Raw genomic sequence first — 22299 nt, 5'->3', positions numbered from 1 at the left:
CACGTAGGCCCCGGCACGTCGACGAATACGTGACCACCTTCCCACGGCTAGACCTGGTTCTTAGCGCTGCGGAAGCGAGGGTATCATATTGTTTGTGTCGGCATTGGCGGCGTTGTCCCTGAAACCAACTCCGCAGCTGGGGTTGACTCACTATCGGCGTCAGCGGCATCAGTCAGTCGCTGCTATCTCTTCCCTCCTCCCTTTATCGTGTTGTCCGCTTGCTGCGCGCGCTTCTGCCCCCATCGTTTGCCGCTGGGTGTACACGCCGCCCCCCTCCCCCCTCTTCCTGCGAGTCTCCGGTTGTCAAAGCGCCGGCTCGAACTTAATTCCTTTCTTCGACTTCACATTCTACCACGGAAAAGCCAATCCGGACAGAAAGCTAGCCGATGAATTTCGTCGGTTGCAGTCCCACAAACTTGACACCATCACCGCCAAGTGCCTCGCCATGACTGAACAGCCGCACTACTTGTTGATCTCCGCTCTTAACGTACGCTCCCTTGCCGCACATGCCAAGGACGTACACCACGATCACATTCTGCGCCATTCCTCTGTATTTTGCTTTGCTGAAACCTGGATGGATCCCGAAGAGCCTCTCGAAATCATAGATTTCCTATACTGCTGTGGTGCTCGCAGAGACCACAACAGAGCGGCGGGAGTCGCTATCTACTTGCGCACAGGTCTCTCTGCAATACCAGTCGAAATGTTTGGCACGTCACATGAAGTTGGCGAACTGTGCGCCGCAAAGTTGCCCAACGGCTTGCTGGTAGTAGCTGCCTACTTCGCCCCTACCGCACTCACGAAAGACGTCGTGCACTTCCTGCAACTCGCATTAACCATCCATCGATCCACACCGATGTTAGTAGTGGGGGACTTTAATGTTGACATAAAGACAAACAGCAATTTCCTAACACTTATGCGGGAGAACATCCCGTTCCTCTTGCTCGTAACGCGTCCCACTGCTGTGACAACCTCGCGAGGCACTTGTATAGATCTCGTCTTTGAGAATCAAGCATTGGTGTACCAAGTCGAACATATATCAGTCTATTTCTCCGACCACAAAGCTTCCTTCATGACTGTCAAGAACTGTTAGTGGAGTCTTTGTTAAAGGAATACGTGTGAAAAATAAAAAAAAAATTCTGTGATAGCGCATACATGTGTTGCTCGATTTCTTTGCCTCAATCTATCGAAAAGGTGAAACAGCTTATTTGCTGCGCTCAAATTTCGCATTAGGAAGTAACGTAATCGTCGGTAATTTTTTAAATGCCTATTGGGCGCGAGGCCTACAACTCGTGATGCGGGCGCGGCAATCGTATTGACGTGCAAAGTTGGATCACATGATCCGATCTTGCTCCGACAAAGGAAGGGAACAGTTCGAACGTGTTTTTCACCGCGCGATTTCTCAGTTTTTTTTTTTCTTTGGGACAGCGTCGCTTTGCACCCACTTCATGGGTGCGGACACCTAGGGACAACAAAGGCTAGGTGTGCGCTCAAAGTTATCGGCGGCATGGTACTTTATTGCTTCCCGCCTCAGTGCGCTATACGTACGCAAAGGAGCAGGGCGTGAGCTTTCACTTTTACCCCACAGATAAGAAACTGAGCGACGCACGGCTGATCACGCTTCGAATGAGTAAGGAACCGAGCTCCTACGCGCGTGTATGCAGCAAGCACTTCCGCAAGAAAGACTGCGTACGAGTGCTAGGAGCGCAAATGTTCGGCGAGTAGAAGACGACGATCGCTCACGTGCAGCGTTCAGCGAGTGATACGCAATACTAGGACCGCGCGGCGGCCGGTGCTTTTTGCGGCGCTGGAGAGCGGTAGGAGATCAACGAAAGGTCGAACGCATTCACACTGTCTCATAAAGGAATCTCGCTTTCACCTGGCACAGAAATGCACTAGCTCACATGTTGCACTCCAGGCGACGCATTATCGACATCAATGTAGAGAGAGACGGAGCGAAGTAATGTGTGAGGAAGTGGAATGGTTGGCACTATCATCTGCAGCCCTGGAGGGTGCATGGCTCAGCGATCGCGTTCGCGCCTCTTACGTTTGTACTTCGACGGCGTGGTTCTTGCTGTGAATCTTCGCGGCGTCTATATGTTGGTGTGTAACCCCACTTCATGAAGTGAAACACAAGCACAACTTTTTGGTCATTGAAGAGCGGGCCATCCCTTATGGCCCAAGTTGTCTTTAAAGAATATTCCGGAGTGGCACAGACACAGTGCCACATACCCAGTGATCCAAGTTGGCGTTGCAGCGGAGCAACTATCATCTTCAAAGCCCGCGAGGAAGACGACAGCTTGCGAGAAGTGAGCGCAAGAAAAGAGCACGCTGGTGCTCTACCTCAGTGGCCACGGTGGCAGTTTCTGCCGAGATCCTGTGGCACCATGATTAGCTGGCCTAAATAAACCGTGGCTACAGCGGTTACGTCTGCGCGCCGTTTCCCACAAGTTGGTGACTCCGGACTACCGATCTCTCTCAGATCTAAACAGGTTTAATAGAGACCGGTAGATTCAGACTGCCACTTACCGAGAGACCCAATTTTTCGTGAAAAAGGCTCATTGCAGAGCACCAACTATCTAGTATGAAACAGACACTTGACCCAATTTGTTGCCGACGGTTCATTTCCAACTCTCTTCCCTCAGAACAGCAGTACGGTGCTCTGCCCCTTCGATCATGACATACCTAGTTAGACAAGTCTCATTTCGGGTATGAGATACAGGACGAAAACAGCACTTCTATGAATCTGGCTATTCAATCTCCTGATAACGTGAAATAACCGCGCAAACAACAAAGAACCGATTACTCCGTGATGGGATACAGGATTCATACGCCAATGCATCACGGAAAATAATTTTATTGCGAGAGCGTTGTGTGGCCGTCTCGCAGAAAATCCTATATATATATTTAGGTATATGTATATGCCACGCCTTGCTGTGTGACATGCGGTATGAACGGGTTATAGTGCCATACCATTGAGTCACTAAAGGAGGTCATACCTTGTGTCGCATTCTTGACAAACACATTCTTCGCAATTTCGAGAAAGAAAGCCCACAAACAAATGTTATGAAACAAACCACCGACAGGTCATGCCTTCTGCGGTAAATGTTCTCATACTGAAATAATAGAAGTGCCATACAATAAAAGTAACTTGAAAACGATGTAAATTTTGGCGCGGCTGTGGACTACCTCCGGGATTGGCCCACACACACGAGCCCGCCTTTCTAGCACAGAGCTCGCCTTCGTGCCTAGCGTTTGCCCCGGTGTTTCCCGGTAAACATTACAGTTATATAAGCTGAAGTTGCCAGGAACCCTGAGAAGCAGTCAGGGATCTTTGAATGGTATCGCATTCCACTCTAAAAGGCAAAGCTTAAGCTTCCTGCCATTATTTTCTCTACAATAACGGATCTGCAGAAAGTGCATATCAGAGTATTTTATTTAAGGAAAAGCATGTTATTTTGTTGGCGAATACCACTTCGAGTGGGTGATTTGAGACGCCACCTTTGTTCCATCCAGCATAATTTCACAGATGCTCCATTAAGTGCACATTCTCAATGAATTGGGGGATGTTCGTGAAAAACCCACGCAATGAACAAAGTATTTTTTTTCAACGACCCGTCAATACAGCCTGATTCTGCGATGACAGCCTCTCAATATTGAAAATCAGTGATTCAAGAGTAGGAATGTTCATCGTCCGAGATGAATGGCAGTGGAGGATATTAGAAAATGTGCAAGTATTATCAATACACTTATCATTTACCGTTTCGCTATTCGAGTCTTTAAATATCCACTTCATGGAGGACTATTGAGTTTGGGAGATGCTTTCTAGGTCTAGGTGTGCAGTTTACGTAACAATGGTATACATTATGTGCAGACTGTGCTGTTCAGTCCAGATCGTACTGTTCCTTTTAGTGCGAAGCGCTTAGGCAACCGTTTCTGCCTTGAGCGTCGGCGTCCTCGGCGTAACCGAGCGCATGAGCACTGCGAAGGATGAAATAGCGCACGTGGAGCGCAGCGGGGCATTAAAGACGGCGACAGCGAAGAGAGCGCGAGGAAGAAAGTTGATGAGAAAGGTGCAGCGGAACCATTGGCGGGAAAGCGGAGGAGAATGGTCTGACGAAAACGTATGAGGAAAAGCGTAGTGCCTCACAATATGTTCGGCAGCAACGATCCTTACGACATGACGCTAGAGTAGCACGCTTCCACCGATACCTTATATGGAAACAAAGGTCTGCATGATCAGAGTCTCGGGCAGTTGCTTTGAATCGGGTCCACCCGGTTTCCCACGCGCTGTGTCTCGGAAAATTCTGATTAGAGATGCAGTCACGCCGCACTTCGCTGCGTTTGCAATGTGCCTCACGAGAGAGATTGTCCGCACCAGAAAATGCATCGCGAAATGAAAACACGTATACAGCGGCGCCAAAAGTTCGAGTGGGGGAGCATCGTAATCGTCGGTGAACTTTTTTTTGTTTGTTTCTCATCTTTTTGCAGGTGGTGATGGCAACGAACAAGACGATAAGGGTGTCAAGGCGATATATGTTAAAAAAGTATGTGCTAATGTTCTGTTTCTTTCTGTGGCTATGCTACAACGCAGCGGTCGAACAAGTGCACATATTTAACAGGCATTTTAGTATTCTTACGTGATTTGCAGGTGAAAGCATGATGACTTGTCTAATTATTACCTTAAATTAATACTCCACCTTAGCACACGTTGCTTTTATTTGTTCCAAACTTAATCTATTTTACTCGACCTTAATCTACTTAATTTCACACTAACCCATTTTAATCCACCTCAATTCACTGTATTCCACCTTAATGCTAATAACTAATCCTGAGTGCACCCTACATAACATTATTCCGCCTTTTTACACTTTAATCGACTTTATTCCACGTTAATTCACATTAATCCGCCTTAACCTAATTTTGGGAGTACGCCAGATCGGTTTTTTTGGGTATAGGCTATTGCGTGTGGCGGATGCCGTAAGTGTTCACCGTGGTATTTTGCAGTTAGAGTAACAGAAGGTCCAGCGCCGGGAACGTGATGTGATCACATGGTCGCGTGGGTTTTATATAATCAGATGATAAATCATATTTTTTGCTTGATGAGTCATATAAGCCTTTCGCCTTAAAGATAGCAAGTAGTCTAGAATTTGCGCTCTGCTTTCATTTTCGAGAGGTTGCTACGAGTGCCTCACCGGCACTCTGCATCAAAGTACGTGCCACGCGAAATGATATCAACCCCTTGGCGCTTTTTATTTTGGCGGACGAAACATCCATGGTGATAATTTTAGAAATTTCAGCCAGAAATGTTGGCTGAGCAACCGCTCACTTCGCCAGAAGATTTAGTGCATTCGACTGCTGTGCATAGCTGCGCTCAGCGCGGGCTTTCATGGACAACGAATCTGACAGCAACGTGTGCCATCACCACTTTCCCGTTGCAGTGGAGACGACAAATGAAAATATTGTAATGAGCGACTGAAGTTGAACTAGAATCTGCGGTATTACATACCAAAGTCCCAATCTCAATATGACGGACGCTGAGACGGGGGGTGAGGTAATATGAAAATAATTTGACTACGTGCTCTTCCTTACCGTGCAGCGAATGCACGGCACACGAGCGTCTTACCGTTGCGCGTCCAGGGAAAGGCGGCCGCCTCGATCAGCATCCATTCCCATGGCTCGAGTTCACCAGTGCCTGGCCCTAGCCACGTGGCTACCAGTGTTGCGGAATGGGCCGATTCCCGTTCTAATTCGATTTCGGGGAATTCGAACTTGCAGCAATTGCATTCATTTTAATTCCTTGCAATGATAAAAACTTCGCCCATTGCCACTTCGGGAATGGCCGGGCAGTTCAGTTTCATTCCTGTAATTCCTCGACGTAGGAAAGTCATCTTGGTAGTTTTATCGAGTTATCGATGAACGCACCATAAATTTGATGTCATCATACGGCTTAAGAACGGCAAGAACACGCAAAACACATTACCGAGGCCGAGGGATAGTAGTTTGGCGACATATCTTGTGCGGTACAACCACCCTACTAATTACTGCAGGGGCAGCTCTGCCTCACCTGTTGTATTTGCATGGTGAACATGTTTTAACGGCTTGTGATATATTATTATCGTGTATGCTTAAATGTGTTGACGCTAAAATGATGACATAGATCATTTTTCTTTAGGTGTTCTCGTGATATTTAAATGCTGCAATAAAGGTCGCAAGCAGTGCAAGGAGCAAGCAGTTGCTTTATTTTGATTTATTCATCGAAATTTTGCGACAAAATGTCATCAGCTAAATGGGTGCTTCGCCGTGAAGTATTGAAAGCTCGAAGTGTGAATGACGGCTGCTTCCACGGTTAGCGCTCAAACCAAAAAAGAAGGTAAAACAATTGCCTTCTATATATTTGTTGCACTTCACAAATATCAGCTGCTCAAAAGAGGTGCTTCACAACCGATTTCGCTTCGCTGTCATTATCAACGATGTCGTAGAAAACACGTGTTCTCCTCAGCTGACGTCGCATTCAGAGTGAAAACTGCACTTGCGACGCGGGAAAGCAAGGGGAAACGGCTCACGTTCGCTATCCAATAGGTCAGGAGCTTAATTGTGTCTACGCAATTTCGCTCTGTAAAGGAAAGACAAATTTACCCTGCAATGGTTCCAGGCATGTTGTGTCCTGGTTGCGGACTTTAATTTTGCCTTATGTTTTTAAACATCATATTCTTCTTGGCCCTGCTTCACAGTCTGCATTCAGAGTGGTGCTGGCACTATCCCACCCTAATAAAAAAGGCCCCCTCCCCAGCACAGCCGAACGCATCTGCTGAGCTGTTGCAGCTGAACGCCAAGAAGACTTAAACAGTAGGTCTAGGAGGTCACCATAAAAAAGTCAATCTACATGCTTGCGCACCGCTTCTCCAGGCTACGCTGTAGGCCTTTACCCGCCTCTTTGAAAAGAAGTGGGCCTTTGCTTCAGATTGCCGCAAGGGAAACTTCGATATTTCGTAGCGCGGGAAGCAAAAACCCTCCTTTCTCGTGGATTTTCTGCAGCAACGCCGTGGCTTCATTTACAGAGGAGAGAAGCTAAATCAAGTCTGCCACCAGCCTCAGTTCATATTTAGACAGTTTATCCTTCTTGCACGCGTGCAGAGTTTGCGAGCCCTGGATTATTCGAAAAAGTGGTAACCAGCTTTCTCGTCATTCGCAGCTGCGAGTTCATCCTTGGCCCACTGTAGGATTCCAAGTGCAGACTGGCCACCGAGCGATGAAACGGCTCATTTAGAACGTCCATTGGCTGAAGTAGACCAACAGGTTGAATTGAAGGTTTCTTCCGGCGCTGACAAAGGCCACAAGATGTTACATAGCGGCGAACGGAACGATAAAGGCCCTTTCAAAAGAAACGTCGCCGTATGCGATCATAAATTCCGGAGACGCCCATGTGACAGGAAGTTGGGGCTTCATGAACCTGGACGGAGACATCCCTGCGTAGATGACGCGTGACAACGAGCAGAAGTTCTGCGCCATCGGGCTGCATTTTGTGGCCGTAAAGAAAGTTATCCTGAAGCGAGAACACGTTGAGTGAGGAGTCGAGGGTGCCGCATTGCACACAGTCAATAAGAGCTAGCAACGAGGTATCGACACTGTTCGTCGGCCACATGGATGAAGTCTGTGATTGCTCAGACGTAGGTGTAGGGGTCTGTTTCAGTGGAGTCGGATGATTCAACGGGCTGATGGGATAGCCAGTCATCGGCGTCCCTCTGTAACTTGCCAGATTTGTACACAACCGAGAACGTCTACTCCTTTAATCGTTATGCCCAACGGCCGAGCCTCCCTGTGGGAGCTGTAATCGTTTAGAGCCAGCAGAGCGCATGAGTATCTGTTATGACCACGAACGGCCATCCATATAGGTATGAACGAAATTTTGCGACAGCCCGAGGAGGAAAAGAAAGAAGCGCCCAGAGCTCACCGGTGCTCTTGGCCTCTCGCTGTTATGCATTTTTTTTACGTTCTTACCATTTTCGTGAGAGTCATTTCATCAAGGATGAGCAAGAAGATGTTCCCAGGACCACCTGAACAAGGTCAGTCGTCCACTTCATCGCTCATTTTTGGACGACGTGCCTTTGGAAGCTCGGACCAGCTCCATTACTGGGAGAGCTCAACGCCAGAAGCAATGGATTCTGACAGCGAGTACAACGTAGTCATGGGCCGCCCTATGAAGAAGATGCGCCGTATGTCGACTGAGGCGACTTCATTGAATCAATATAGCAAGGCATCCTTCATGGTTTCTTACGTGCCGCTCTCGACATCACATATCATGAACTCCCTCAGCGGGCAGTTTCTAACCGAATATTTTGAAAATGTGGCCCCTGGGCAAATCAAAGAGATCAGAATCAACGCTCACAAGAACATCCTGACAATAGATGTGAAAAATTCTGCAATACTTGAGAAGTTAAAGCCCATTCCACAGTTAAGCGCAATCCCGTTCCGCTCCTTTATTACTTACGGGAAGGAGACAAGTGGAGCGATTTCCGACGTGGAGCTTGAAATCAAGCATGCCGACCTCAAGATCCTTTTGACGTCATCGGTACGCATTCCTGAGATTCACTGCTTGGGGCACTCCCGATGTATCAAGTTAATATTTGCTTCTTCGACATTACCAGCGTCTGTCAAAGTGGGCTGCGTGATACACCGAGTACGACCATTCGTTCCGAGGCCCATTCACTGCCGCAAATGTCACAAGATAGGACACGTGAGCGCTGTTTGTAGAAGCAAAGCCACCTGCTCGCGTTGCGGTGAAGAGCATGATACCACCGACTCTGAGGCGGCCTCATTTAAATGTCCGAACTGTATGTCTCTCACGAAGCGACTTCGAAGGAATGCCCGAAGATGAAACAAGAGGTTCGTATTCTTCGAAAAATGGCAAGAGACCAATCTTCACGTAAAAGGGCTGCTCAATCTGTTCGCCAAAGTGAGCAACGCTCGCGACAGAAGCACCACAACACCATTTCAGGAGAACTACCTATCGTGACACAGGTACCACGACCACCTCTGCCTGTGCGTGCATCGAGGACGGTAACGGTGTCTACTGATAATTCAAGGTCGACGCGTGCTCGTGGCAAGCATTGACCTCCACCGGCTGATAGAGACACGGAATCCCCTTTGCTGCCCTCTAGGCCCACGGCCATGCCTGCTGGCCCTAGTGGTCATCTGCGCCATAAAGCCAAGAATAATAGAGCTAATGAAACCGGTGACACTACGGGCAAGCAAGGAGATGAACACAATGAGAAGGAGAGTGTACAAAAAATGCTGAAACACCTGGTAGAGTCAATGCGCGTGATTCTCGGTCGTCTCGAGAGTCCAGCCGCTAAAATTGCCCTACAAGTGCTCGCCGTGCTGGAGCCGCTTATGGCAGCTCTTTATATGCTATGAAGCTTTTGTTAGGCTCTCGTGCTGTGCACGCAGTGGAGGCCCACACACCAGCTTCGTCCAAGCGCCTTTATTTTTAGGTTTACTTAAATTGGTGACTACAAACTTGATACGAAACCTTATAGTGGCTTCTAGGATGAAATTTGTGAATGTTTATCATCAGAGTGTTGAACTTGCTTTCAACTTTGTGCAGCCCTCTTGCTATGCCATCATCATGCCTCATCACACCTTTAAGTCCCCGTTCGCCCTCCCCCTGTGCAGAGTAGCAGGTTAGAGCGCCTTAGCTCAGGCCAACCTCTCTGCCTTCTTTCAATTAAATTATGTGTCTTGCGACAGCCCAGACTAAAGCTCGGCACTCCCGCTCTGTAATAGTGTACTTCTTTTTCGATTCTGATAAGAGCCGATTAGCATATGCTATCACACGATTAGGTCCATTCTGTGTTTGGACGCGGATAGTACCTATGCTATGGCCGCTTGAGACGGTGCGAAGGTCAGTACTAGCAGCTGGGTCAAAATGAACCAGCACAGGTGGTGATGGGAGGGCAGAATTCAGCGATGCAATGGAACTTGCTTGATCCGCGGCCCAAGAAAAGGTCGCATCTTTATTGAGGAGGTCCATGAGGTCTCGAGCAATGCCCGCAAAGTTTAGAGCAAAGCGGCTAAAGTAGGTGCAGAGCTCAAGAAAGCAGCGCACTTCATGCGTTGAACGCGGAACCGGAAACTCACGAACATGACGGACTTTGTGAGGGTCTGGCTGGACATCAGTAGCATCAACTAGGTGTCCAAGTAAATTGATCTGGCGGCGCCCAATGGCGCACTTAGACGAATTGACCTCACGGCCACCCCAGCGAAATTTGTCGAGAATGGCCGACAGATGAGGGAGGTGGCTTTCAAAACAACGCGAGAATACCATAACGTGGTACAGATAACAAAGACAGGTCGACCATTTAAGACCGTGTAGAAGAGGGTGCATCATGCGTTCGTGAGTTGCAGGTGCTCTACGCAACCCAAAAGGCATGACCTTAAATTGGCAGAGGGCGTCGGGTGTGATGAAAGCGACCTGCTCGCGGTCGCGGTCACCGACAGCAATTTGACCGTATCCCGTGCTGAGATCTAGCGATGAGAAAGATCTGGCACCATAGAGGCAGTGGAGCGCATCATCAATTCGAGGGAGAGTATACACATCCTCCACCGTTACCCTATTCAGCTGACGATAATCGACGCAAAACCACCAGCTGTCGCCCTTTTCAAAAGCACCACAGGCGATGCCCAAGGCCTAGAGGATGGCTTTATAACATCTTTGCCAACAATTTTCTCTGCTTCCTTTCGGATGACTTGGCGCTAGGAGTGATACACTCGGTTTGGGTGCTTGTGAAGGGGGCTGGCGTTTCCATTATCGATGCAGAGGTCCACGACACGCCTACGGCCTAGTGGACTGTTCTCAACATTAAAAAGGTCAAGTTAAGAAAATAGGAAAGCATGGACTGCTTCACTTTTAGAAGGTAAGAGGTCGGAGGATATAATTTCGTACAAAAGTGCCTTGGTTAGCGCCGGTTTGACAAGTTGGGGCACGGTCTCAGCGTCGGAAGTCACTGCAGAAACTGTACGCTCTTCCAGCGGTGATTGTTCGGCTAGTGAAATTCCTTGAAGGATATGGGTCGAAGTAGAAAAGTTGAGGACTGGAAGCATCGTTCTGTTGTTGGCAACAGCTACCATGGTATGAGGAAGTGCGATGTTAGGTGAAAGGGTCAGATCTGTGAAGGGAGCGACCACATAGTCACCACAAGGGACTGGGGGAAACGGTGACAGAACATAGGTAGCAGCCTGAGCAGGTAGTCGTAGAAACTACACAGAACGTAGGCGAATGTTACGGTATGCGGCGTGATTGGGGCACAATAGCACTTCGAGCCGCAAAATGGAAGTAGAACAATCGATGAGGGCAGAGTGGGCGGTCAAGATATCAATACCAAGAATGATATCATGTGGGCAACCATCGCGAAGAGCGAAGACAACTGAAGTGTGGGGGCCGGCAACAGTAACGCGGGCAGCGCACATACCGAGAACCGGTGTCCGGGTGCCTTCAGCTACTCGCACAGTAGGAGATGGCAGGTGTCACAACTTTTCGTGGGCGGCGTCGGAGCGTAGAACTCATAGCAGATATGTGGCCGCCAGTATCAATGAGAGCAGTAACGGTCAAGCCGTCGACGAGAACAGAGCAAATTTCGTCTTGAAGTAGGAGTCATTATAGGTTTTGCGATCCTTGTCGTCCATGCAGCCTCACATCCCGAAGCTGCACCGCTTAATTTCCCTGGTGGTGGCAAGAGTAGGCTTAGGAGGGCGAGCGACTGGCGACTCTGAGGTGACGGTGGACGGCTAGACCAGTGTCCTTGAGCGGCAATATCGGCGTACGTCGGTACAGTGTGCGAACATAGACGGTGGGATTCACGGGCCGGAAGATGGTCGTGGAGAAGAGATTTTCGAGAAGATGGGTAACCATTTTGGCGGAGGTCACCGGGGAAGCTTACTTGGTAATATCGACGATTGTGGCAATGACGTGAAATGTGGCCGACGCGAGAGCAGGAAAAACGGATTGGTCGATCATATGGCGTCCTCCACTGAGATGGGTTTCTGTAGCGGGGTGTGAACCGGGAAGCGGCAGCAGCGACAAGTCGGTCGGTTTAGTGTTCTACGTGGGGACCGAAAGCGCACATGGGCTAAGGTGCGTGACAGATGGCTCATGGAATTCTCGTATTCGCAACCTCTTGATGGACAAGGGCTTGAATTAGGGATCTTGTCGCCAAATGGTCGTGAGCAGATGCCTGATAAGAGGCTGGAGCCATGGATTCGAGTTCCTGAGGAACAATCTTGGTGAGGTTGTTAGGCGTCGAGAACGGAGAAAGCATCACGGGATCTTCGCATGAGGGTGTCGCAGCTGCGATAGTGAAACTGATAAATCGGTATGTAATGCGCTTGCTTTTTGCTTGTTCGAACCGATGGCCTTCTGTTATGATGGTGTGAACCGTGCTGCAGTGCTTACACATGAATATGTTGAAGACATCGTCAGCTATGCCTTCCAACAAGTTGCCAACCTTGTCCGCCTCTGGTATGTCTTTGTCAATGGTGCGGCACAAGGCTAGCACGTCTGAGATATATGGAACGTACGATTTCGTCGGCGTCTAAGCACTGGCCGCGAGTTTGTGCCGGGCTGTAATTTGTCGCACGATTGACCAGCGAAACAATTCGCGCGTCTTCTGCTTGCATACGCCCCAACTTATCAGTTCTTTTTCGAGCGTGTTAAACCACACGCGAGCTGTTCCCCGTAGGTACAAAATGATTTTGGCGAGCATCATAGTCTCATCCCCACATGTGGCGCTTGCTGACGCGCTCGTAAAATAGGAGCCATTCATTGAAGTCTTTGCTGTCCGCACCGCAAAATATACCGAGGAAAGGGTGTTCGAGAAGACCATGGTTGCCAGAGCCGCGGGTGTGGGATGCGATGACGGCCTACTGGCTTCAGCCATGGAGGGGCGGGAGAAACGTGGCGTCCGCTACAAAGACCCAGGGCTGGGAGGAATAGAGTCCGCCACCTCCACGAAAAAAGACGTTAGGGGGCGCATTCACTCAACCGTAAACGGCTAGCATTTGGCCAGTCAAGACTGCACAGGGAACACATGTTTTAGGAGGTTGTACAGTCCGATAGGAGAGACTTTGATCCAGCCCCACTACAACGTTTTTGTCTTCGCCACTGTTCGTGACCATATACATATAGATATGTATATATCAGGCTGCACTATCTGTAGAATCGCTCCACTGTAAGAGGTTACAATATACCTAATACAAAAACATTGTGGTAACTAGATAAAAAAGCTTTCTTACAAAAGAACCTGCATCACAAATTGGGTTCTTTTGTTTAAAGGTTGAGACGGTTCTCTGAGGGGAGCATCGGAGAACCCAATTGAGGACGAAGCCGTTTGTTCCAAAAAACACACACAAAAAGTTTTAATAAATCTAGAACGAGTACAAAAAACCATAAAATAAACACACAAAGATACATCACGTCATGAAACGCGCTTAGGGCTACGATCGTATTAAGAGTGCGTGAGTCCGGGTTCACCATGACTGTTAGGGCACATAGTAGTCTCGACGTAGAGAAGCGGAGACAGGTTGGCGAGAGAAGTGGAGTCGGTCTCACCAAAGGACGGGGTGTTGGGCCGTTGACAGGGGGACCAGAGCGCGGTCGCTCCGGCTGGAGAGGGGAAGCAGGTGGCTTGGCGGCGCAAGCAGATGGCGGCGGCGTTCTGGTCAGGCAGCAGACGTAGAACTCGGGCCCGTAGCCCGACCGCTCTCGTTCTGCCCACGGGCGCCGAAGTTCGCCGGCCTTGGGCAGCTGTTCACGGTCGGGTAGAGTGGCGACGCCCAGGAAAGGGTTGGCTGGAGGCCCCGGTCGGGTGGAGCCCTGGTGGCTCGGGTCTAGAACCCAACGGCCTGTCTTCAGCTCCCGTTCCGGTGGCCGACCTTATCCTGGCGTCGCTTGCTGGAACTCTCACCCCTCCTGCCAGTGCGCCTCGCTTTTCTACCGCTTTGGCCGATTCGCCGTTTGCTCATTAGTTGCTTGAAGCTCCCTGGTTTCTTCGGATCGGATTGGCTTTTTTCTTTTAGTTTCTTTTCTTATACCACGTGTTCACGTGTGGGACGCTCTTCGACGTTGTCGTTTTCCATCCAGTACGTAATTCGCTTGGCGCGCGCACTACTTGTCGTCTGCTTCTTGTCTTTTCAACCACCGCACCGTGTCGCACACTATACACATCACAGCCTTATATGTGTAGTTCATGGATACATGTATAAACTGTAAAAAAACGTGCAATTTACTGATAATCTATACATTTGTCCGACCAACTTTTCAGGCTCTGTCCTGGCTCAAACGTTTATCCCTGCAGGTTTGCTACGCAGCGCTGGCGGTTGAGTTCGTGCTCGTCTTGCGGAAAGGTGTTAACACGGGCTAGTTGTGTGCAGCTCAAGCTGATGAAGCTCATAGTCTCATCTCATACCTTCCTGTCTATGTCGCAATTCTCGTTGTTTGATACAGACCACACCCTCCCTGTGTTCCTCCACATTTTCAATAAACACTACCCTGTGATCCCCGGCCTCACGCCAGCGCGTTACTAGAGCAGCCGGCGGTGGCTGATGCATGCTTGATCCCAATTAATGCGCAATTTAGACGGCGTTAAGTGGCGGCATGCCCGTGGCATTCCCGAGTGCGCGATGTAAATACTGGTTCTTGTAAAAAGTATATGAAATAGCAAGCGCCATGGAAAGTGGAACAAACGTGAGGGAGATTGTGGTGCCGCAGGAAGGTTCCTTTGGTGATGAAGTGTGAGTTGGCGTGTTGGGCCGTATTTCATTTATTTACTTTTTTCAAAGCGAAAGTCTTAGATGGCTAATGGGACGAAAAATACCTTGTCCGGCGTTACGCCATACGGTGTTATGGCACGAAAATTTGTTGTACTAAAATTCACAGAAAGTTGAACCCTCAACAGTTGGTGGGAGTCAAATGGGAGTCAGGCCATGTCCCCAAATTAGATTGAGTTGACATTGTGAAGGTCGAGAGTCGAACCAATGGCCTCTGGTGGGAGTAGAACCCATGATCCGTGCAGTGAACAAAATCAAACTTAATTATGGCACAGGTTATTTAGGTATAATTAATTAACACACTAGTACCCACGACCGTTCGTAGTAGTCTGGTCTTTGACCATTCATGGCTGTCGAACCCACTCGGAGATATGGGTGAAATGTCCCTATCTCCAATTTGGACTCCAATTGACATCGTGGAGGTCGATACTCGAACCTACTAAATTTGGTGTTAATTAAGAGCAAGTGAATTAAGGCATCGTTAATTATGGTAGCGTTAAGTCACTCGTAGCCTTGACCTTTGGTAGGAGTAGGGCCCTTGACTTTTAGGTGTTAATTAGAGGAAGGTTATATATGCACAACTAAATAAAGTAGTTGTAATTAAGCACACTCGAGCACACCACCTTTGGTGGGAGAAAACATGTAATAGAAAGTAACAAACGCATCAGAATGAAAATGTGAAGCACTGTAATGAATTTCTGGTGAGTAGCCAGGCTTGCGCCATCGTCCTCTTTAGCGTTTGCTTAAGTGACTTGGATATTCGCACTCCAGGCAAGTTGTAGCCAGCGTCACCAGCGTGTGGTTCCGTATACGGTCGAAGTGCGAAAACATTGCGCACGCTGTGGATGCCAGAGAAATCGTACGAGGGGGGGCCGAGACGGATGATGGCTTCAGGCGCGCCTTTCTCTCGCGTGTCCGGTGCTGGAAGTGGCGCGACCAAGCCCACGCTAGGGTATGCAGGGGATGCAGAGGTGCGTGAACGGTAGCTGGATGAAGGCAGGTGAACAAGCGTCTTCTTCTCTACATCGCCAGTGGCTGTTCATGGCTGTGCGCGCAGATTAGGGTAAGCAAGGGACGCGGCGTCATAATTGGACGTAACCTAAAGCGGTTGGAATGAATGGGCGCGCCGACACGGCCGGTAACCTCACGTGCGCTGTGTTCTCGTGTGCCTATTTTGGAAGCCGTGTAGTTTCAAGCGTCGGAAATTGGTTTGCAGGGACAGGCAGTCCGTAGGGATCGCTCGTCTAAGCTGGCATTCGTCTACACGCTAGTGTTTAGTGTTGACAGCAAGTGTCACACTAAACGCACGCTAGGCGTGCGTTTAGTGTGACAAAAGCACGCTAGGCTATTGAGATGTGTTCATATTTGCCTTTCTGCGCGAAACACCGCTCTTTTAAATTGATTTGGCAAATGAATTCTCGCTGCAACTTGAAGGGCCAATAAAACTAAAGGTTTCATTCGTGTTGTTGTCAAATACATCGCTGTTGCGATAAAATTCAATAAAATATATCCACCAAAAACAAAACTGTTAGCACTTTGCAGTAGTTCACTGCTGAAAACAGCATTTACCAGATAGCTCTTCGGGGAAAACAATGTGCTGCTTTTGTACATGCATGCATAATTGCATACACACACAGACATTTTTGTTCCTGTTACCCTTTTTTTTTTTTATTGAGGTACCACTGTTCCAATGAATATTTTGGTCCTCCTATTTTTCATGCCTGGAACCCGCGACTCAGGACTAGGATCACAGCAACGTTAAACTGCCTAAACTTTGTAAAATACACAGTATAAATTAAATAAATCATGTCATACGCGTGCCAAGGATACGACTATATGTAATCGCATTTTACTTCATATATTCTTGTTTGTGCGCGTAATTATAAGGCAAATACATCAGACATTAAAGAAGTTACTTGAGCAGATATGAGGGCACACAACTCAACTAATTGTCTGTGTACATGTTTTACTTTTGCGCAAAGATACAGACTTTCCACACTACACTACAGATGCACAAATCAATTACATCAGCTTTTTCAATGCAAGTAAATTTTGTCAAAATAAATTTATTCATAACCAAGTTGGCTTTAAACGCGCACCTGCATAAGTGTCAATTTTTTCACGGGACGCAGTTACTCAATGGGACTGAACCACTAATTGTACGCTTGAGTAATGAGGGACGAATCGATCATCCTATATGCTGGTGGTCTCTGAAGAGCACAAAGCCGGACGTGGGATTTCAACATAATTTAACATACTTCAGAAAGGATGACCAGGTATGTATGTACTCATTACTCTTTGTCGTAGTTATATAGTTTTAAGGTGACTACAACACCACCAAACCTATTGATAATGCAATACAATTAGCTTCCTATCCCAGCGTTGAATACTAGCCTTACATTTTACGCGCAAGCGTACATAGTTGGATAGTGAAACCGGCGAAGATATGCTAGAAACACCGAGGGAAGCGAGCGCTGGAGGAGGAAGACGCCTGGGAGGAAGGCGGCTCGAGGCGGAAAGTACGAAAGGGGAAAGTACGAAGGAGCGCGCCGAGCACTCGGTGCGCTCCTTCAACGCCACCTAAAGGAAAGTCTAGGTGGCGTCGAGCGAAACGTCGTTGAGTCGGTGGGTAGGCGGAGGCGCGCTGGGTTTACCACCCTCTGGCGGGGATAATTGCTACTCGATTAGTCTGCGAAAGGGATATAGCGGGCTCGTTTCGTGATAACATCGGCTCTGCCGCCCTACGCTGTATGTGCGAGTGAAAGCGTCTGAAGGTGAGCCGACGATAGCGGCGCAATCTCGCGCGAGCAAGCGAGGAAAGCGGCGAGGAAGTGCGCCATTTTGCGTCGCATGCAAAGCGCCGGCGGGAGGCGGGGGGGGGGGGGGGGAGGGGGGACGTTCTACTCCGGCGGCTGCTGCGTATGGTGCGGCCGCAAGATCCCTATCTTGAAAGTGATCTGCGATGCGGACAGAGTGTAGGCGTCTAGGCGCTCCCAGGGCCGATAGGCTCACGTGCGCTATAACACCCATACGCTTGCGCGATACGCGCGTTCACTAAGCGAAACGTCACTGTAACTTTTTTTTATGATGAACATGTTTGAGTTGACCCAATTGGATAAATGCGCTGCAATAAAAGGATCAAGCTTTCATAATTTCTAAAAAAAATTCATTACGCACAGGGTACCAAAGGTGCTCCAGAAACAGCTCAATTAATATTTAAGGCATTCTTAATCGCTTTTTTGGTCGAAAATTGCATGGACGGTAAAAGCTGATTTGTGTTTTTCGCTTAACGCAATGGTTAGTGTCAAATATGTAAGGGAACACAATACGTTGCTAGTGATTGGCCTTGTGCGTTCTAACCTCCCGCGTCGTTGCCCTGCTTTCACAAGCTTAGTCAATAACCGTTCGCAAAATTGAACATCAGTAAGCAGAAGTTCGCACGTAGTTATTTATCGCACTGAGTACTGAACGTTATGAATAACTGGAGTTAGGTGCTCATAGTAAGCGACAGAGAAATAATGCAGGATAGAGCAGAAATAAAAGCATATTGAACGTTGGCTTTTTGTATTTGATATAAACTAATTTCCCACTTAAAACCCAGATTAATTTTGCATACTACTTGTGATACATTTGTCACTAATATACATTTAAATTGTATAGTTTTCAAAAACTGCTTCCCTTCATGCATTTTTCAGGGCCGGAGAAAGCGCGGATCCTGGCAAGTACGGTGTGTAACAAACAATTTTGCCTCTACAGTATTCAATGCAATTTTTGTAGTTACTAAAAAAAGGTTATTGAGAATGTTCCTCTGCATGAATACCTCGCACAATCAGAAATTCTACCCCCCCCCCCAAGTATTTTACCAGCAATTATTGTTTCGAAATCCTATTGGTAATTAAGCCATTACTCGATGATACAGGTGTCGCATGCACAGATTACCTCGTTGTTGCACTACACATTACACCACACTCACTAAATGTAGCGTCTTGCTCGGGGTTCCGACAGGCAAAGCTCGGAAACACTGTTATCGATTCCAGTTGTAGTGAACGTGTATGAGAAATCACACACAGTCACATCAGTTATATTTATCAAACTTACTCAAATCTGTGCTTATCAGGTGGGATCAGTTACAGCCGTGTGGAATTGTTTCAGAAATTTTACTCTTGCTTGGCAATGACGCACAGCGTTTGGCAAGAGGGTTTCAGAAATGGCATGAAGAGACTCGGGCAGCAAGACACAGGGATGCAAGTTTGCGGCCACCAAGTTTCGCCATCACTAGCCAATCAGAACTAAGGAGCACGCATGATTGGAAGTTAAGATCGCAGGACCCCCTTGGCTTTATCTTAAATGATTTAAATTAGATTTTGGGGTTTTACGTGCCAAAACTGAATGTGAATAGGAGGCACGTCGTAGTGGGGCACAACGGAGTATTTTGATCACCTGGAGTTTTTAACAAGTACCTATCACCCGGTGCACGGGTGTTTTTGCATTTTCGTCCCCATTGGAACGCGGTCGTCCTGGCCGAAATCCTAAATTAACTTTGTCAGTTTGCCAATGCCGACGAAACGCCCGACGTCTAACTTTTGTGCCATCGTGTAGCAAAAAGACGCCATTCCTCAAATATGAATTTGTCTCGTACACAGATGGCGCCGTTGCCACACCACACATGGCGCAATTAAAGATAAATTGAGCCTCGTGCTCACCTTTTAGAAAAGAATACCTCAGCAGTACGTTTGTTTATACGAGCTGGAGCGATCGCGTTTCACAGAGCTCACTCAGGCATGGGAGGTGTAATCCATCAATCTAAAACCATGTTCCCATGAGGCGCTCTAATGCGTAGAAGTGCGGTCACACTTGTTTGGTTATGGAAACTCCGCGTTAGACACACCGGGTCCAGAAACGGCGTGGAGAAGCTCGGACAGCAAGACGGAGAGATATCCAGCCACCTTGACTAGGTCGGAACGTGTCCTTGTCCATAGGAAGTGCAAGCGAGGAGGTAGAGGCAAGAACAGAAACCCCAACCATCTACGAGTGCAAGGCACACGAGCTGCCTAAGGTCATGTCGGGCGCCTCCTGAATCGACTTATTTTCTGTACCCAACTGTCCAAACACTCTTTTCAAAACAAATGATGTCGCTACGAATAGCAGTGAGCGCTAGTGCAAAATTATACCCTTAGACATTCACAAGCTTTAACAAAGGCACGTAAGTTTTCGAATGCTTGTGTATTTGGTGGCGTCATTTCGGTATCCTAGCTCGTACACAACTGCTGCTGCAATCGCAAGACGTTTAGCGTGCCCCACCGTGAGTGTGTCACCGTAGCAGCCTACCCACTTCTAACACAAAATTGTTTTATGCCGGGTGCCGCCGTAAACCGGTTCCACGTACGCATTTCACGTAAGGTTCATCCCGCCAATCAACGTGATGGTGATACGCTGTCGCTTTGTACATATCTGATGGTTTATAGAAAGGAGAAAAAACTGGTTTCACAAAGTAATTGTGCTCTTGATGGCATACATTTGTTATAATGAGAATACTACGTATCATTTGTTGTATTCTTGACTTATTCTGTTCAAACAAATAATGACAGCATGGACATCTATAAGACTCGTAAATTAAGTAGTGCTTGGACAAAATGTCGCGGTCGCTTTGCCATTTTGTCTTTTTGTCGACTGGTTAGGAAATTAACTTCACTTGAATATAACTCAGGGGTTTTCCATGCCAAAACCACAATTTAATTATGAGGCACGCCGTAGTGGGCGACTCTGAATTAATTTTGACCACGAGCAGGGTCTTTATCGTGCCCCCAATGGACGGGACGCGGGCGTTTTTCCATTTTGGCCCCATCGAAAAGGCGCCGCCGCGACCTGGTTTTGATCCCGCTACCTGGTGCTTAGCAGCGCAACACCATTGCCGCTAAACTACCGTGACGGGTTGGTCAAGAAATTATAGTCGGTGGCAATACAAGAATTATAGGGTTATGAGTACAGTGTCCAATAAAAATACAGTCGCGCCAGCGAATCAGGTTTGCATATTTGCCGGACGTCAAAAGGTTTCGCGTTTTCTAAACTGTTTTCTCCAGTTCACATCAGCTTTTGACTCTTCTGGTTTTAAGAGGAAACCTTAACGACTAGATTAAACTTTATGGGCGATCTGGATATAATATATTTGAGCCTGAAAGAACTAGCTTTTATTTTCCAATAAACGCAACCTTTTCGTTAGGAGAGCAAAGTGATTATTCTGGAAGCCCATTCCAGCAGGCTCGGCTGTCTTTCAGAGGTGAAAACCAAGTACACTGCAAATTTTCAGGTGGGTCTTGTTTGTTATTGTTAGGTTGGCGCCGACTATCTAGGCATAGCAGTTTTGTAAAAAGCCGCTTTATTATTGGCATTATCAATATTTAAGCGTTTTCATTTGTGACTGCGTAAGTGCGTACAAAAAAGTCTCTGACAATTGCGATACTACCTAATGCGAAACATGAGCACAACTAAATACGAGTTTTCAGTTCGCAGTATATTGAGACAAGAAATTTGAGACCGAAATCACTGCACCGACTAGCAGTGGGTCAGTGTCGTCAGCGCCTTCGCAGGGAGAGGGGCAGTACGGAAACGCTTGCATGATGGGCGCCATCAGAGCCATCTGTGAAAGACGACTACGAACGCGAGAGCAGTGGCACGAGGTCGTTCACGCGGTTAGGCCGAGGGACATGGAAGCTCAACCGAAGAAAGGGAGAGAATAGCTGGGTTCTAAAGAATACGTAGCATCTAGGACACGAAGAATAGCATTTAATATGGTAGTGCGTTCCTGGCACGTTCCTGGCACGTTCCTGGAGTGCTTTCGAAGGTGAGCCTCGAGAACCTCCGCCGATTGGTGGTCCGCGGCGGCTAACGGTGTTTTCATGCTTCTTCATACCTTCGACAATGTGTTCGGGTGTTCGTGGTGAAAAGCAGCCCAAATTGAACGCGAACGAGCGCTGTACAAATACACAGACGGGCGTCAACGCGTGATGCAGCCGGAACACATACGACGCAAAGTCGCCACGTAGGCACTCACCATCGGGTCAGAGTTGCCTTCGACGCCTCGTATGCTCAAGATCTTGGTCATGTGGCGCACCAACACAGATCTTGCCTGCTAGCTATCGCTGTCATTGTTTCGACCTTCTAGCGAAACTGCAACTAATGTAAAAGCATATTCAAGGACCAAATTTTATTTGTGAATATGCACCCCAGCAACTTCTTATCATATTACACGTTTAACTTCCTTCTTTTGATGATTTCTTCTGAAAAAGGGTTAAATAGAATTTTTTTACACCTTCATGGCTCGGTTCATCACTGTAAGGGAGGACCTGCTATCTGTATACCAACGTGCATTGAATGTATCCGCTGAGAGCTGTAAGATGTATTTACATTGGGACTTCCCCGGCATACAAGGTGCGATCATCCATAAAGTTGTTTAAAGCGAATCTCCTCTATCCGCTCAGC

At 47.9% G+C, this 22299-nt stretch overlaps 1 protein-coding gene across 1 annotated transcript in view; it reads left to right on the top strand.

Moving 5' to 3' along the window:
* Positions 1-22299, top strand: part of LOC126538927 (uncharacterized) — a 169753-nt gene that overhangs the window by 97636 nt on the left and 49818 nt on the right. Inside the window, exons 6-8 of the mRNA XM_072289678.1 lie at positions 4489-4544; positions 16953-17096; positions 18516-18547. Of these exons, the coding sequence (XP_072145779.1) occupies positions 4489-4544; positions 16953-17096; positions 18516-18547 (232 nt within the window). The remainder of the gene's footprint in view (positions 1-4488; positions 4545-16952; positions 17097-18515; positions 18548-22299) is intronic.

The sequence above is a fragment of the Dermacentor andersoni genome, chromosome 8, assembly GCF_023375885.2.
Source record: "Dermacentor andersoni chromosome 8, qqDerAnde1_hic_scaffold, whole genome shotgun sequence".
In the NCBI taxonomy this organism is placed as follows: Eukaryota; Metazoa; Arthropoda; class Arachnida; order Ixodida; family Ixodidae; genus Dermacentor; species Dermacentor andersoni.
Note: the sequence above shows the minus strand (reverse complement) of the source record. Positions and strands in the feature narration are given on the sequence as shown.